This window comes from Athalia rosae, chromosome 3 (assembly GCF_917208135.1).
Source record: "Athalia rosae chromosome 3, iyAthRosa1.1, whole genome shotgun sequence".
Lineage (NCBI taxonomy): Eukaryota > Metazoa > Arthropoda > Insecta > Hymenoptera > Athaliidae > Athalia > Athalia rosae.
The window spans coordinates 16160697-16179481 of NC_064028.1; the positions used below are offsets into that span (position 1 = coordinate 16160697).

Consider the following 18785-nt stretch of genomic DNA (forward strand, 5'->3'; position numbering starts at 1 on the left):
TGCGGGCTTCAAGGTCATCGGTGTGCCAAATAGAGCTGTAATAATTAAATCATGCATACTAGCTCGCCTTCAGATATGATTACACATTTGTACAGCTTTGTCGTTTTCTCCGTCAAGAGTGGATTGCAAATAACTTTCGTTACCAATTACTATATTTTATCAGACGGTTTCATCGCGGTTGGTATTTTTCTAAAGAAATGTCAAAAATAGTAGGCTGATATTTCGAGTTTAAGAAATTAAAAAAAAAAAAAACCAAACGTCTATTCAACTTTATGTAAAAAGAATCATTGACCCCGACGTGATTTGAACACGCAACCTTCTGATCTGGAGTCAGACGCGCTACCGTTGCGCCACGGAGTCCTGTGATGATTGTGATGGTACATTTTGTAGAGAAATTACATTAATTTTCAAATTTCGTCAATAACATTGATTCGAGAGATTTATTTCTAAGCAGATCGATGTTTGAAAAATTTGGTACGGTGGATAAAAAATTTCAAATCACTTTTTCGAATCAAGCAAACTTTCTCCCTCGCCTGATAAGAATTACATTCGAATATCGAAAGAAAAGATGCACGCGCTTTGAACCGTCAATCGACGCTGATTGGTCATTGTTCAAACGTTTAAAATTTAAACGAAAAGTTGAATTAATTCAAATAGTAAAATTATTTTGACTTAAAATGCACTGATGATTGATAAGTCGCTTGGTTTTTCTAATTTTCAGGTAATTTTATTTTTTGATCAATTCATCGATACTAATTTTTTACTCGCAAAATAGTGTATTCAAAAGTAACGCTGGTCGAATAGCGACGCGAGACCTGACGCCGTGGCAGTTGTATTTTGAAATTATAGTATGTGATCTCAAGAATTATTAACTGTTAGAAGTGTTTCATTATTTTTGCATAGAAGTGGTAAAATATCTTTCAAGTGTCTATTTGAAAATTACTTGGTGCTGTGGTATATTTGAACCCAATTTGCAGGTTCTCAGCTCTGGAGTATCAGTGAAACTATTTTGTGTGTTGGTAAGGTTATGAACGCTACATGTTTACCAGACGCTAGAAGAAGACCAACCTAAATTGTGCACAACATTATGTGAATACGTATTGCGTGTATAAAAGAGCGTATGAAATTATAGAATTCGCAAAAATAAAGGAATTAATGGTTTCAAGGTAACTCGAAAATCGAGAACAAAAAACAAAATAAACGTAACCTCCATCTAGAACGAAGTTACTTCTCTTAGCTGATTCGCACGCTGATTCAATTCATCATTTTCGTACAAGAGTCTCGAAGCAATTCCCAGAATGTACTTCAAACCCATTTTAATTCTTACATTCACTAAATTTATTTAGCCATGTACAGGAAATGATGTTTGTTTATTTTTTGGGGAAGGATAACACTTTTTTCATGTTTAGAGCTATGAATATTGACCGCAGTTAAATGATCAGCGTCACAAAATTTGGTATATAAGATGACTGGTCACAACCAAGATAATAGCGATGAAGAGATGGAAATTGAGACCTCGGCCCATGAAAACATTGATAGTGACGAAGAAGGTGGTCTCAGGATAGATGATGATATTTATATACCACCGCCACCAAAGCCAATTACAGATGCAGATCTTAAAGGGCCAAGAGTTATCATTACCAAAATAGTCAATCAGAATTTTAAAAGCTACGCTGGCGAACAAGTTGTCGGACCTTTTCATAAGGTGAGACAAATGCTTTAATCATCGTTTAGTTTTTCAGTCAACAAAAGTTTACTTTCAATTAAGAGGCATAGTTGAATTACAGACAAACTTTCCTCTTCACAGACATGTTATTAATTTTAACATTCTCACAGTGTTTCTCAGCTATAATTGGGCCCAATGGGAGTGGTAAGAGTAACGTGATTGATTCCATGCTCTTCGTTTTTGGATACAGAGCAAGCAAGATACGATCGAAAAAGATATCTGTTCTCATCCATAACTCCAGTGAACATCCAAATTGTAAGAGCTGTACTGTTGCTGTACATTTTCAGAAAATTATTGATAAGGTAAGCATTCGAAGTATTATACATATATGAAATTTCTGTTTTATTAAAAGAAACTGTAGCATTTATCTTTTTTTTTCAAAAAGATGTTAAGGTTTGTCGTATTGAGTTAAGTTATTTTGCGTCTTATAGCCAGGGCATGACTACGATGTCGTCCCAAATAGTGAAATTATTATATCAAGAACGGCATTCAAAGATAATTCATCATTTTATCAACTTAATGGAAAAAAAGTGCACTTCAAAGAAGTTTCAAAAGTATTGAGAGACTGTGGTGTGGACTTAGATTATAACCGTTTTCTCATTCTTCAGGTATGCAATCTCTGAATTATATTAAAATTCTCAATTGCTTCGTATAGATAAGTTCCTCTTTTTCTTGATAATTACCAGTGCAACTAATAAATTACTCTTAGGGTGAGGTAGAGCAAATAGCTATGATGAAACCAAAAGGCCAAACAAATAATGACACGGGTATGTTGGAGTTCTTAGAAGACATTATAGGCACAGTGCGTTACAAAGAACCTTTGGAAAAATTGACAGAGAAAATAGAATTACTGACGGAAACAAGGATAGAGCATATGAACAGAGTTCATGTTATCGAGAAGGAAAAAGAAGAGCTGGAAGAACCTATGCAAACTGCTGTACGATATTTGAAATGCGAAAATTCCATCACGAAACTACAACATCAGCTCTATCATTGCAAGCGGTAAGGCTGAAAGTAGCCACTTGCTTTCACAAGCAATAAAATCCCAATTATGATGATAAATCTTTCTTATAAGCCACTTCTCATCTATAGATTGCAATCACAAGACAAATTTGCGGAGCAAGAATTGGCGGTTGCTGAGTTTGACAAAGATTACCAAAAGCTTGCAGAAGAAATGAGTCTAGTCAAGGAAGAAATAAATGAGAAACAATCATTGTTGAAAGAGAAATCTCCGGAATGGGAAGCTCTAGAACATAAGAAAGAGAAGTTGACTATAAAATACAATGAGATCAAGAAAAAAGATGAACAATTCCATGCGGAACTGGTGGAAACAAACAAAAGACGGAAAGCCAACATGGCATCGGTCACATCTGTAAGTCTAACTGTAGCAACTGTTCAAAGTGATAATATTTTAATTTCCGCCCTTATTTTTATTTCGTGCCTAAAGTATCTGCTAATATCCGTCTTTCCATCTCTAATTTTATTCTAATTTGGTATTTTTAATGTACAATACTAGGAGAAAGAAAAACTTGAGGCACTAGGTCAAGTACCAGCAAAAAACGCAAAGGATATTGCTGAGTGTGAAGCATTGCATGAGCGCTGTGTAGCACAGCATGCAAAAGAAGAAGCTGCCTTGGAACCGCTTATAATCGAAATGCAGGAAAAGACCGAACCGCTATTAGAACAGCGAAAAGAGCTGGAAACAGATTTGATGTCACTGAGAAAAAACGTTGACGAAGCTAGAGGTCATTTTGAAATTGCTCAATCCCGACTCCAATTGTACACTGCTGCTGAGGAATCAGAAAAAGCAAAGCTAGAGGAGTTGCAAGCAAGTCTGAAGAACACCATCGAATTGTTATGGGAGAGGAAACAAGAAATAAAGATATTTGATAGTAAAATACCAGCGACTGAAAAAAGTCTAAAAGAAGCCAAAAAGGAAATGGATGCACTGAAGCAGCGGGACTTTGAAACGACTTCCCGTTTGAGAAACACTAGAATTTTATTCGAAGAACAGAGGTCGGCTATGAAAGCAAGTACATCCAGAAACAAAGTGTTGAACTCTCTTATGCAAGAAAAGAGACAAGGAAATATTCCTGGTATCAGCGGGAGATTGGTGGGTACATCATGCAATAGAAAGATTTGCTATTTGATTTCAATGCAGTGCTGTATCTGACATGACATCCATAAATTTTTTATTTCAGGGTGATCTTGGTGCCATAGATAGCAAGTATGATGTAGCAATTTCAACAGCTTGCGGTCCTTTAGACAATATTGTCGTAGATACTGCTGAAACTGCTAAACGTTGCATCGCCTTTCTAAGACAGCATGACATTGGTCGGGCAACGTTTATCGCTCTGGAAAAACAACAACGTTTTTGGCCTCAATGTAAACAGAGAATTCAAACTCCGGAGAATGTTCCCAGGCTCTTTGATTTAATCAAGGTCGAAGATGAAGCTGTGCTTCCTGCATTTTATTATGGTCTTCAAAATACGTTGGTCGCCAAGGATTTAGATCAGGCTACAAGAATTGCTTACGGAGCTCAGAGATACAGAGTTGTTACCTTGAAAGGAGAACTTATAGAAACATCAGGTAAATTTTATACCATCAAAATTTCCTGCAGTGCCAAGTGTGAAACTTAGCTATATAGATGCTTAAATGTTTTTTTATTAGGAACAATGACTGGTGGTGGAAAAACAGTTCTGAAAGGTAGGATGGGACAAAGTGTCGTCAGAGCCGAGCCTTGTGCAGCTGACGTTGATAGGCTCCAAGTAGATCTTGATAAAATATATGAGGAAAGTAATCAAATAAAGGATAGACAGCAGAAATTAGAACCCCAAATACACACATTATCAACAGCCTTAGCCGATATGAAAATGGACAGAAATAAATATGTTATTGAAATAGAAGTAAGTATTATATGTTTTGTTCTAATTATCCACTGAAAATTAGTAATTTGTATTTCAATGATTAACTCTCATGATTAAAGATATCTCATTTGTCTGTATTCATAGTCATTGACGAAGCAAAAACCATCGTTAGAATCTCAGTTAAGCTTACAAGAAAAAAAAGCTGCAGAGGCTGTATCTAATCCAGATGAAGTGAAAAAAATGACAAATGCTGTAGAACGTGCTAAAGCGAGGTTTGAAAAGGCGGAAGCTGGTTCAAAAGTCACCGAGGAAAAAGTGGCAAAAATAAACGCAGAGATTGAGGAGATTTCTGGAGGTAAAGTTAAACAACAAAAAAAAAAGATAGCGGAATTTGCAAAAAAAATTGAAAAGGCTAGAGGGGAAATCTGCCGACTTCAAGTGGCTATTAAAACTTCGGAAAGGTAAGTGACCCGTGTATTACTAGCGGAATTGGGAGATGGATACCCGTCGGATAATCGTCGGCTGTAAAAGTTCAAGGAATATCAAGTCAGCAATTTATTTTATTTAGAGATTCAAAAAAGGTGGAACAGCGCATTCAAACCTTGCAGACCAGCGTACGAAATTGCGAAGATAAAATTCGCGAAATTCAAGCGGAAAAAGTCAAACTAGAGGAACAAGCTAAAGAAATATTAAGCAAATTGAGCGAAATTACAGAGTCTCTTTTAGAAAGAGATGAGCATCTGGGTGAGTTTAAGAATGAAGTGCAAGCCCTACGTGACCGTGAAAACAAGATGAAAGCTGTAAAAATTGGACTGGATCAGAAGGCCAAGGAAATGCATTTGATCTTAGAAAGTCATAAAAAATTAATTCCTGATTATACAAAAAAGGTACGAACTTGAAAAGAAAAGAAGTGTTGCTAATCAATGAGCCAGGCTTAGTGTGACACTGTTTTTTTCAGATTGCTGCGTTGCAGCTTCAAGCCATTCCTGGAGAACCCGTGCAAGAGTTAACAGATCTAACGGAAGAAGAAATTCGCCAGTTAGATCCCAAATCTATTGCGGAGCATTTAACCAAAACAAAAGAAAGGTAAGAAGTTGAGACTTGCAAGAAATATCCAAACATATATTTATTTGTAAGCATGTATTCTAAAATCCTGCCCATTGCATAGGCTGCCGGATGAAATTCCAAATATGCAGCTCATCAAAGAATACATGGAAAAAGATGCCCTTTACATGCGTCGTGTGAAGGCTCTAGAGGAAATTACCATCCATAGGAACAAGTTGCGGGATTCATACGAAGACAGTAGACGACGTCGGGCTTATGAATTTCTGTCTGGATTCTCCATTATTACCAGTAAATTGAAAGAGATGTATCAAATGATTACTCTTGGTGGTGACGCTGAACTAGAACTGGTTGATTCTCTGGATCCTTTCAGCGAAGGAATTGTTTTCAGGTATAACTGATAACAGAATGTCACAGTGCCATTGTAGTATACTTAGTTATTTTGATGGCTGGTGATCTAAAAATTTAATTCTTGCGTTTAGTGTTCGACCGCCGAAAAAGTCCTGGAAAAATATAAGTAATCTGAGTGGCGGAGAAAAAACTTTGAGTTCCTTGGCTCTTGTTTTTGCTTTGCATCACTATAAACCAACGCCTTTGTATTTCATGGATGAGATAGATGCGGCTTTAGATTTCAAGAATGTGTCTATCGTAGGGAATTATATAAAGGTGAGATTGGAAGAGTAAAAAATGTATCACTGGTATAAGTGTAATTTTGGCGCTAACTCCTTCATGAGTACTTAAAAAATGTTTTCTATTTATTTAGGAACGCACGAAAAACGCTCAATTCATAGTAATTTCCCTGCGTTCTAACATGTTTGAACTGGCAGATTACCTGGTTGGAATATACAAAACCTATAATTGCACCAAGTGTGCCATTTTGGATGTAGACAAATATTGTAAAGTACACAAAATTCTGCCAGCTGCTCCGAATTTAAATAGAGATCCCTACTTTGCATCACAAGTTGCAAGAACATTAACTCAATCATCTATGCAGAATCAAAATGTGCCCCTCAGAGCCACATGCCCTACAATAATTTCTGAATCACCTTCGGGCTCATCATCAAATGGATCTAGGACAGAAACAGAGTTGGCGTAAGTCGATAAAGCGTTCAAGAAAAAAATCGCTGAGCATTATCACATGCAAATTGTAAATTCATAACAGATGATCAGGTTTTCAAGTTTTTCATGAATTTATGTTGCAGATTGCCAGATTTAGGATTATGTCCTTCTCCAAAAAGATCGTCTCCACGTGAATCTGCAGTCAATGAATCAAATGGACTCCATTCGCCGTGCGAACCTAAAAATAAACGACGTAGATTATAAAGATTTTTGTGCTTTGACGAACTGTAATATGTGAATCCCTGTGCCTAATATTATTTGGGTAGCATGGGGTTGTAAAGATAGCAATAATTCTTTGTTTCATATGTGGATAAGAATTTAATTGCAATATGGGATGAAGGGATCAACATAGTATGGAGTCTATAAATTAATATTTTTAATACATGAATGACATCCTTTAGACAATACCTATCTTTGATAAACTGACAATATTGTATATTACTCGTCTGCTATATCTGACTGAAATTTCCATTCTTATTCTCAATAACCACCCGTACTGCCAGGGCTTAATCATTTGCAATACATAAAAATCTAAAATAGATTGTTAGGATTTTATATATGAACAACGATTAATTTTCTAGCGAAATATATGCACTACTCGTTAGTTACCAATTCCTCACAAACTTAAGTTGATTTGTAATTTTGCATTATCAAAAATATCCGCGCGAAGATCATCGAGATAATTTTCTTCCGGTAAGTTTGGTAGACCTGTATACTCATCCCTTCCGTCTAGTCCTAACTTTGCTTCTGCCGTTTTGTGGCTGACAAATCCCTCGTAGAGGCGCTGAAACGGAGAGGGTTGATAGCAGTGGCCATTTTGTAAAGCTGGTCCCTCGCGTTATACTTGTACGTAGGTATTATCTGACGCGTAATTGTTGTCAAATTATAGATATATTCGTGATTCAAGTTAATTAAGAGGCTATTCAAAGATGGGACGCAAAAAGAAGAAGCAGTCCAGACCCTGGTGCTGGTATCCTTTTCGTATATTTTGAGTAAAACAATTTTCTGGGTCACAGGCTGTAGCTATGCTCCGGATGGACTGGAGTCCAGACACTAGAGCTTCCAGTATTGTACTATAATTTTTCCTAAGGGCTCGTGACGCGGGTTTCCCTCGTTCTTAAATGACTCAATAATAACCTGTCCCCGTAAAAATAGTTTATGCCCCTAATCAGTGGGATCACCACTCTATTTCAGTAAATCATGTTTCTCCTTAATTCTCCGTTACACTTAAACGTAACTCAGGTACTGTAACCGCGAATTTGATGACGAAAAGATTCTGATACAACACCAAAAGGCCAAACATTTCAAGTGTCACATATGCCATAAAAAACTGTACACCGGCCCTGGTCTTAGCATACACTGCATGCAGGTGAGACCTTTTAATTAACTATTGTACCACCCTTGATCTATGTCTGTCATTTCAAAGAATGATACGAGTAGCCGGCTATCTTTTATTGCCTAGGTATCCAAATTTCATGTAACTTTCTGGCACTCATTATCAATAATCTTGAATCTCTTATCCTTAATTTCATGACAGGTTCATAAAGAGGCTATAGACAAAGTACCAAATTCTCTACCAAATCGGAGTAATATCGAGATAGAGATATATGGAATGGAGGGTATTCCGCCAAATGATGCCAAAGAGCATGAAAGACAGAGGAATGGGGGTCGACCAGGTTCGCCAAGTTCTGGGGAAGATGAACCTGCTCCTAAAAAGTCAAAGCCGGAGGGTTTGCTAGGTTCTGCACCTGGTGCTGTTCCTACAGGCTCTAGTATGATGTCAGGAGTTATGCCGGGACTCCCTACCCACCATGGAATGCCTCCACACATGGGGCAGTTCCCACCACACATGCATCAAATGATGGGGCCCATGGGACCTGTAGGTCCACCATTCATGGGACCTGGGTGAGTCACTCATTGTAGTCTATTTTAAAACATCGTTTTTGATTGGTTAATATAACCTCCGTTTTAAATTTGATAAGAAGATTTTAATGATGAATTCTTCTGTTATAGTATGATGCAGGGGATGCCGGGTATGCCGCCAGGAATGCAGCCGCCGGTTTCTGGAGCATCTATGCCATCTAGGCCGCTATTTCCAAGCGTTGTTTCAACAGCAACGTCGACAGCTCCTGGATCCATGCCCCTGGGTGCAGATTTCAAACCTATCACGTCTATAGCTGGAGGCTCGATTGGTCCGATGAAACCAACGTTCCCAGCATATAGTGGTAGCGACAATAATGGAGCAGGGATTGCGAGTAACAGTACAAACGACCAAAAGATAAACCTCATTGCAACAACTGGTGCAGCAAGTAAAATAATTCACCCGCAAGAGGACCTTAGTCTGGTGAGAAATTTTTTAGTTATTTAAAATGGAAGATTAAATACATTTGAATCCGTATAAAAGATTAACAATTGATTGCAACTGAAACGTTAGTCGAACATACTTGATGGGAAATCTAAAATTCCAGGAAGAAATACGAGCCAGATTACCAAAATATCAGCGAAGGCATACTGAAGAACTTCGACCTACACAAACAGAATCATCACAACAAGCCGCTGCTTTACAGCAACAACACCAGCAGCACCAGCAACACCAACAACATGTTGCAGCAGCTGCTTCGGCAGCAGCAGCTTACCAGGATCAACAACATAGGCAGCAGGCAGCACTCACTGCTCTACAGCAACAACAACAAAGATTCCAGCGGCCACCTCAAACTGTGATGGTACCAGCTTCGGCTGCCATGCCAGTTAGCTCTGTTGCCCTTATGGCGCCACTCATGCGTCCTACAATGACTTTGGCTGCACCCGCTCTCATTCACGGAGGTAACATGATGCGACCGCCCCCCATGGGCCTGCCTCCAGGTAAGTGTCCAACGTCTTAATCCCCCGACCCTTGCCCTGCCATTTTGCCTTCGAACCCCCGTTCCAAAAGAACCCCGTTGCCCCAAGCCCAATCCACTGGACCCTCGACAATCCTCGGAGAAATCGAGAAAAACATAATATCATATACGTTTTATGGGTATATATTTCGTAGTTGCAATTTACATTTGAAGGAGCCATCGGCTCTTGAAAAAAATGTCTGAGTGTACAAATGATTAGTTGCAACGTAGCAATTAACTGGGATTCTGGGAATTATATTTACATAGACAGATTATTTGTCGCGAAAGGCGTCATTGACAGACTGACAGTGGTATTGGCTTAAAAAAAAAAAAAATTTGATCCAATAATCAAATTGAACAAAAAGATTCAACGATGTCGTGGATGATGCATCAAATGTTGTAAATCAGAAGGTTTTTTCCTACAGTCTGATACTACGGTACTTGATTGATTTCTTCATTTACTTAATAGCTATATCCCTTTACTATCTGCCCCGTTTGTCTTGGGAGGCTTGTCTTGGATCTCGGACACACTGAACGGAATGCATTTTCTAATCTAGCATCCACAAATTTACAACCTATCATGTTGGGAAAATTTTATAATACCCATTTTCTGAAATACAAACAGTATAGTACACTGTTTTCCATGTTAACTTACTGATGTTAGTAAGTATCGAATAAATTACTTTCTATAAAATAATCATTGAACTATTGAGTGAGCTGTACGTTATTTGTAATCATGATGTAGTTTATATTCTATCCGATATCCAAGACAGCGTCGACCAGCGGGTTGAAGATCGTACATAAAACGAAAAGAAAAAAAAATGAATAAATCAAAGTGGAAAAAAAAAACAGAAAAATAGCACACTCAGGATTCACCCATGCGCCGAACTGACGACAGCGTCGTACGTTTACGTTATAACGGTGCGTTTGCAGGGCGCCCTGTCACTCCTCGGTGAGTGTTGAACGAACGTTCCCAGTCTGGTTACTAAAACCGTGTTTTATACAAGTGCAACAAGGTTGGTCCTTAGCAAATAGCATGCGGTGACATGGCCTATATCTCAATACTTTTACTTTATTATCATTCTTATCAACATCACCATCACCATCATCTTTATGATTGTCATTAATCTTACTTTCTCATTCTATTTACTACTGTTATCACAATCATCATCATTACTATTGGTATTACCGTCATTATCATCATCATCATATGATTATGCCAGTACTAATACTGTCATCATCATCATCGCCATTATTATTATTATTATTATTATTATTATTATTATTATTATTATTATTATTATTATTATTATTACCATTATTATTACCATTATTATTACCATTATTATTACCATTATTATTATTATTATTATTATTATTATTATTATTATTATTATTATTATTATTATTATTAACATTAGGTTTATTATTTCGATTATCTATATTTTCATGATAATTATGATCAATAGGGTCATCATCGTGATCCATCATATTTTTACCATCATATCCAGGCGGCAGGTTGCCAATTTCATGGCTGACAGGCCGAGCGGTCATCCTTACATTTTCCGCTGTTAACTCTGATTTTCAGTTCCAAGTTAATAACGTTTGATCATACTAAAACCAATCGTTCAACCAATCAATTATCATTTATTTTTTCACTTGCTTTCAAATAATTCATCAATGTTCTATTTGTTTCATATTGTATTAATAGTTGGGCACAAACCGACATTGTAGTTTTCATTCAAATGATGAGAAATTTTCGTCAATACTTTTTATTTGCTACTTGATTAATTCATGTTTCGATCAACTTGAGTCTGAAAATTTTCAATCAATTAACCATACTGCGTTATTCATGTGCCGTTGTAATTAATGCATCCGTCACAATTCTATTATATTTATTTATTCACACTTCGGTAAATTTTATATAAAAAAAGGGAGAACAGTAGACTTGAACTGGCGGTGATAAAAGGGGTAAAGCGTTTTCAACACAAAATTTAAAATTTGTCTACTTAATGTTAGAATAGTTAGCAAAAATTCATGATTCCTTAACTCTTGGTGCTCCTCACCTATAACGAGGAACTTTCAACTATAATAGAATACTTTCGTAGATGTCAGCCGCTCGGCCATTTAATATCATTATATATGTACATTCAATGTTACATGTACGTATACATACCTACATTGTTTCTATTTTTTTTCTCTTTCTTTTGATTGCTCTTGATTTTTTTTAGCCTCTACTCACTGTTTCTCTTTACCGTACTATCTTGTGATCACTTACCATCCCATGCCGACCATTCATCATAATATATCCTGTCTCTTATATTTATAGCTTGATTCCTGGTGTTGTGATACAGTAGTGAAAATGCTTTTTGGGCACGGTTTTGTCCGTTGTTTGAAGTTTTCAATCATATATTGGTGCATTTTTCATGAACCCAATGGTAAATTTTTCAAATTTTTCTTTTTTCATTAGGATCTATTTAGTTTTTCTTCCAGTATCGATTTTCGGGATCGTTATTAACAAATATCGCATGTAGTAACGTTTCTTGCAAGTTTATAGATAATTTTTTTATGAAGGGATTCAAATAGTTTATCGTCAGGTAACTGACATAGAACGAAAATTCAAGTCATATGCTATGAGGGTTTTTTTTTCTCATCATTGAGAGCAAATAGATTCAATTAACCATAATAATTACGATTAATAAAATAAAATCAAAATCAATGAAGCAGAATTGCGTGTAATGAGATAATCTTGTGGAAGGTGAATTTTTATGTGGGAATCGGCTTTGTTGATCTCATCAAGGTTCTGCGAACAATTTACTAGTAAACGTTTGCGGCTTTGAAAATATTAATTTTAAAACAAATTCTTTATAGTTTTTGCAGTAATTGTGCGTTCATGAAAAATGCCGAAAGTATATACCATAAAAAGTCGATTATAATAATTGCAAAATGCTTTTAGTTTGAATGAAATGTTTCATAAGAAATTTGCAACACCGAACATAACTATATTCACACTAGCCTAGCTTTGTGTCACATATATACATTGATATAAGTTGACCTGACCGACAGTAAGTAACGAATTCACGTACCAGCATATATTACATAATGGCAAATGCATATGTATATATACATCTATATACATATATGCACATATATATATATATGTTGTATTATATATAATATACATGTATGTATATTAAATAATCAAATAAATCAAACCTAACAATGGGGATGCGATAGCTACGGATAATCTGTTAGGCTGCGGCTTGTAAAACGGAACTAAGTGACAGATGACTGATTTGACTTTATCTCAATGATTATGAACAGGTCCCTGATTATCCTGTTATTATAATTACAGTTTTACTGTGTGCAGTTTGTTTTGTGGTACTGGTATATAAAGGTATACATCCTTCGTAGCACAGTTTATATCGATTTGTTGTGAATTGCCTAATGTATGCAGCACATTGCATGCTGGTCGTTAACAATTCGTATTCCTCTCGGTGATCATATTTCCCCGACGAAAAGCAGGCATCAAACTATAATCTCCTTGCATTAATGTCTGGTGTTATGCCACAAATCGAGAGCCAAAAGCGAAGAATTTAGTTTGTGATTTGAAATATTGAAATCTAATATTTACTTTAGTAGAGTAGGTGGAGTAGCACAGAATGAACTACAAATTAAATTTCTGCTTCAAAAACTTTGGAAAGTTGAAGGAAAAGGATAACAAAAACAGCAATAGTAGTAAAATTAAATTTGAATTCAAACAGAGGCAGGGATGAATAACTTGAGCTTTTCATAACTTGTTCTATTTTGGAATCACATCCTATAATCCAGTCAGCTGTCACTCGAATTTCTGTCAAGCACAGTTGGAGTCGAATCAAAGTTTATCATGCCCCGTGTCGTACGATAGACATGCCTTTTATTGTTGAAGTCAATCACGAAAATAAAATTTGAACTGATATGAATTTTGGGAATTGATAAACAGGGGTAATGTATAGCCAATTGAACTTTGATCTATGTTGCGACACAGGGCAGATAAAACATATACAAATAGATAATAGGTATATTATCTGCGAAGACTAAGGGCTGACGTAAGTATGCTGAAATGCTGTTCTTCATATAATATGTTAATCGATTACGTGGGCACAAACTTCAATCCGGTGTGTGCGCGTTGAATTCATCGATGGTATTTTTGCAGGGATGATAGGTGCCCTACCGCCAGGTGCGATGCACCCAGCATTCGCTACTCCCATGGGATTTCCAGGAGCGCCTATGCTCGCCCCGATGATGCATCCTCGCTTCAGATGATCGCCCCCGTCGGACGGGCCCAACCCACCTCTGCATTTCGTGTTGTGGGCCCGCCCGTGAAGGTCGAATTATCTTAGAGGATGATGAACGACGCCTAAAATCCACGACGTCCTGAACGCATCCAAGTCCTGACGTCTGAATGGAAGCTCGTCGCTCAAAAACAGCTGCATCAAAAAACCACGTTAACACGAAGTTAGCCAAAAAATTTGTTTTTTTTATTAATTATTATGTCAAGATGTCAGTATTTGTCGGGAGCCCGTCGAAAGAAAGAGTAACCGCCTTCTGAATCTGTGCTTGATATCACTTGGCCAGAGACAACCACCCTTTGAATATGTTATTATTTTTCTCATCCGGTCTTAATACTCAAATTTTTCAGGGTTTTTCAGCCCTTAACTTGTCCATTTATATGACCTGTACAGCATATCGAATCATAAAATGTGAAGAACATTATCGAAACCACGTCAATTATATAATATAGATAAGGTGTATTGTCACAGCCAAAGCTGTATTGCATAGGAAAAATTTTACACACTTTTCTGCCCATTTTTCTCTTACGTTATTCAAAGTTTTACATAACAATAAACTTCAAAGAGTAGTTGATGTAATAATCGAGGATTCCATGATAACTTGATGGAATGAAATGCAGGCTCATCAATTCGTCTTTGTCTCTCAAGCCATTATCACGGATTTTAGAAAACGTTGTTTCTGCCGTGAAACGGTCTTTTCCCCCTGATGTTGGTGTTAATTTAAAAAATGACCCATTCCAGGTTATAGCTGTTACCTAATGCTCTTTCTCGCGGCGTCTCTCACGGCATTTCCCACACCAATGTCCTCTAGGAGAGGCTCCTCGCTAACGTGGATATAGGTGGTGCTTCACGCTGCTACCAGAAAATCAGTTTTCAAATTTTATGTTAGACTCACCGGTGTAGTCCACGTATAATCTTATTTATGAAAGAGTTACAATTTTAACGATATGAAACGAATTATATATACATATACAGTTAGATATGTATATCTGTAACACTTTACGGGACAATCTTGTGTTATCGCAATCAAATAGTTGAGATAGTAGTGATTAACTAGAATAATTAATTGATGAAATTGCCGCTTCCGCGATTTCGTTGTTAATATTTCTATTGGTTGTGATCTGGTATAGGTGAATAGTTCTCCCCTGCAGTTGATTATACATACGTCATCATCCCCTAGTTTTTCTTCAATCTAACAACAGTTAAATATTAAATTATGCAATTTTCGAGGTCGCTTATCTCTGGGGGCAGCGTGGAGGCTGGGCCGCCTCAGGTTAGTCTGTCGAAAATTTTATTTTGTCATCACTTCGGGTCGAATCGAATGAAATAACATCACTCAAGCAGTTATTTGAAAGCTTCGAGACTATTTAAATAGCTCTAAATAATCGCGGTGCTGTGGTTTGATTATTTTTTTTTTTTCCTCAATCCCCTCCTGTTTTCGTTTTTACTTATTATATTGCGTGATTAGAATTTATCGATTCGACCTGAAGTCTTTCTTCGGAAGGAACAAGTCGGCGACGATTGAGTGAGTGGTAAGTACGGAGAGTGTTTCATTCAAACGTTCGGCTCTCTTCACTCGACTCACGCCGTTTCCCATTTCCTATGATCCAAATTGCTCGGTTTTTTCAAGCTACGAAGATTACCCGTTATATATTATTCACTCTAGCGTCTTGCGACGGACATGGACTGTAATCGAAAATTTATAGGATAATTCTCGTTGAACGTCGCCCGTGAAATATCGCAATTTCGTCTTTCTTCAACTCTCTTTTTTTCTCTTTCTCAAACAATTAACTGAAATTACGAAGAAATAAACTTTTACTACACGGGCTTAGAATTCGTGGCTTGAAAGAAGGCGATTTCCTCGAATATTACAACTATTCACAGTGTCTCTTCCTTTTCTCGTGATACTCAGAAACAGCATACTGTGACCCGTATAAACGTGTACGTATGTATACACATTGTTATCACACTTATACATCTAGTGGTTATGTTCCTCGATAAATGATTGAAACCACCCATCTCATGTATAGAGCTGTAGGGATTTAGCTTCCTTTTCTTACATCCATCCACATCAATCAATATGAGCAATATTTTTCATTTTTTGTCTGCAAGATAATATAATGCATTATTCAAATATAATCATCTAGTGTTTCTACCTGTATATCATTCGCTATAGTATTTCACATGAATATATTATTGCAGTCGAAAGATAACTTCATGTACAATTAGATTAGTTGTTGCATTTTTTCTTTTTCACGTTTGAGACGCTTGACTCTCGGCTTGACTAATGTACAGCGTGCGTTAAATTTAAGGATTCATTAACAATTGATCGCTTTGTCAAAATTTTATCTGATTCAATGTTCTGTGGATGTTAACCACCCTGCCGTCCTCTCTAGAACAGATAGCATATTGACCTGGTGGCAGGGAATAGCAAAGGAGAACGCATATGAAGATGAGAAAAAAATGCCTTAAAGATTGGTAGTTTCCATAAATTGAGAAACATAACCGGTTACAAACAAATTTGACATGTAGAAGTTCTGTTACTTATTGAGTGTCATTATGAAGTGTTTAAAATAAAGACGTTCTGTGGAAAGCTTGATTAATTGGGCTTAGCCAACGATTCCAGGAATTTGTGGACACGTTTTGATTGTTTTTGTTTATCTAAGGTTTTCTGTTTTGATCGAATAACAGTTGTTGATGCATAAAATGCATTTTTTATGAAATTCTAACGGGTAAATTTCTGGAATCGGGGACGATAGTCACATATTGTTTCAACCAATCACAGCCTTAACTGCTGTTGGACCATTTCGGTTCCTTGCCTCTTGGCAGGCGATTGTTTGGACCTACCGTCATTAAAGTCAACGAATCATAAACCCCAGTTTTATGAATCATACTATTAATTATCAAGCCATTCAAAATTAGCCGGGTATTGAAATTTTTCAATCTAATGTTCTCTCAAAAATTTTATACCCATTCGCGTGAAAATAAAAGCCAAAGATTGCGACGACACGAAAACCAAAACAAAAAAGGATTATGCGAAAAGTAAAATATAATTCACAAAAAAACTTAAAATTACCACGCACTGTACTATATGCGTATATGCATTATGCGGAACAGCGGCATCCGCGATGCCATTTTATGCGATTATAAGTTGTGCAGAATCATTGAATTTCAATTTCAACTCTTCAATCATTCTTAAAAACTTGACATTGAAATTTGCCTGCTCCCATTCAAGGAATGAGGTAGAAAGCTTCAAATTAGCATTCGCATTAAAAAAGCCGAAATTTCGCTTGCGGTTTTATTTGTAAAACTGGATAAATTTCATTTGGCTTGATTGACGCGTGGCTGGACCGAGAAACAATATTAGCAGAAGAAAAAGAATATTGAAAAAATAATTAAAGAATGACAACAGAAAAAAAAAAAAAAAAAACAGAAAAAAGATACAACAAATTCATCAATGATCATAAAAAACACAAAATACCTTTATCATATATAATACCTATATAAATTTATACTCACTTGGTGCTTGGAGAGTTGAAGTAGTTTCTTTTTGTCGCAAAGATTTGTTTCTTACCGGTGAGAATTTCTTTGCAACAAATTTATTTTTTATTTTTTCCTAAAACGATGGCTTTATTTTAGCATTATTATCAGAGGAAAAAAAGAATGAATAAATTAGTAATAGTGTACGAAGTTGATGGATAATTGATGACGTCGTATACGGATACAATATGTAATGATTTTAACATAGTGCGAGGTCGTAATATTTATTAGATTTACTCTTCAACTCTTTAACGGAGAATGCTTAGCCAGGTCTGTGTGTATCGATCTCATCACTACTATATACATATATATATATATATATGTGTATGAAATATGCACATATATGTGTACACCTACGCTAATCATCTATCTATATACACTTGGTGATAGAGAACATATACACACCTATATCTGTACCTGTATAATTATTTGGATGGATTTTATTCATAAGGTATTTGGCAATTTTTCTTTTCTTTAAATTTTTCTTTTTATTTTTTTTTTAATTTTAATATTTTTATTTCTAATTTCCATTGTTTTCCCAAAAAGTACATACCTACCATGTATAGCGATATGCATATTACACAATGCAAACGCAATTACAGCACTGTTGGTTTCAGCTGCGGCGCCCATCACACACATACAAAATACCGAATGTATTTCAAGTGAATAAAAAGCAAATAAATAAATTACGACATTATGAACAGATTGAATGTATCGCGTCTTATTCTATTCTCACAATACATACCTTATCATTCAAATTATCAATAGGAAGTCGAAGTCAACGGCTCGTGCGTTTTTCCACACGGATCACATCAGGTAACGATACACAATTAATATTATCCATGCTCTGATGACATCCTAATGAGCTCTTATTGTAAGTCTGATGTCGCAATGCTTTCGGATTTCATGAAAGTTATCGGTACGGAACTAGATTGATTCGAACTGAAATGAACTGGGTTCAATGAACTTTGGCGCGAACGTTTACATTTGGATGTTTTATTTTTCTCTTGAACGCAGACGATATTTTCGTCGGCTTATAAGCGTCACTCTTTAAAATCATCTTATTGTCAGTCATTAATTTATATGGTGATATCGAACGAGCGCTCGACTCCGATCTTCTCCGAGGTTCGTCATTATCTACGTAATTGTTTTTTTTCTTTTCTTTTTCATCAACATGCATGTATTTAGAAATTCTTCGAGTTACGTACGGTGATTAAATCAGTCGTTCATTACGAATGTTCATATAATTTCTTGTTTTCTC

The 18785-nt window shown here is 36.3% G+C and overlaps 2 protein-coding genes and 1 non-coding gene across 4 annotated transcripts; 2 read left to right on the forward strand and 1 right to left on the reverse strand.

The window, feature by feature from the left end:
- Window positions 1-288: 288 nt before the first annotated feature.
- Window positions 289-360, reverse strand: Trnaw-cca. Its single transcript has one exon. It is a non-coding gene; the product is annotated as a tRNA-Trp (tRNA).
- Window positions 361-780: 420 nt separating this feature from the next.
- On the forward strand, window positions 781-7397 carry LOC105683458 (structural maintenance of chromosomes protein 4). 2 transcript variants are annotated; one of them, XM_048652976.1, is made up of 16 exons: window positions 781-908; window positions 978-1705; window positions 1837-2028; window positions 2158-2334; window positions 2436-2728; window positions 2819-3098; window positions 3243-3839; window positions 3928-4315; window positions 4397-4632; window positions 4738-5054; window positions 5162-5480; window positions 5552-5679; window positions 5762-6046; window positions 6138-6321; window positions 6419-6747; window positions 6858-7397. In XM_048652976.1, the coding sequence occupies exons 2-16, from the start codon at window positions 1466-1468 to the stop codon at window positions 6976-6978; spliced, it is 4086 nt and encodes a 1361-aa protein (XP_048508933.1). In that variant the 5' UTR covers window positions 781-908; window positions 978-1465; the 3' UTR covers window positions 6979-7397. The 2 variants fall into 2 exon arrangements, with proteins under 2 accessions (XP_048508933.1, XP_048508932.1); XM_048652975.1 differs by having other exon boundaries at window positions 828-1166; window positions 1410-1705.
- A 154-nt stretch (window positions 7398-7551) lies between these two features.
- Window positions 7552-17414, forward strand: LOC105683450 (BUB3-interacting and GLEBS motif-containing protein ZNF207). The gene is made up of 6 exons (XM_012396038.3): window positions 7552-7744; window positions 8017-8143; window positions 8312-8679; window positions 8788-9118; window positions 9243-9636; window positions 13849-17414. The coding sequence occupies exons 1-6, from the start codon at window positions 7704-7706 to the stop codon at window positions 13956-13958; spliced, it is 1371 nt and encodes a 456-aa protein (XP_012251461.1). The 5' UTR covers window positions 7552-7703; the 3' UTR covers window positions 13959-17414.
- Window positions 17415-18785: the final 1371 nt, after the last annotated feature.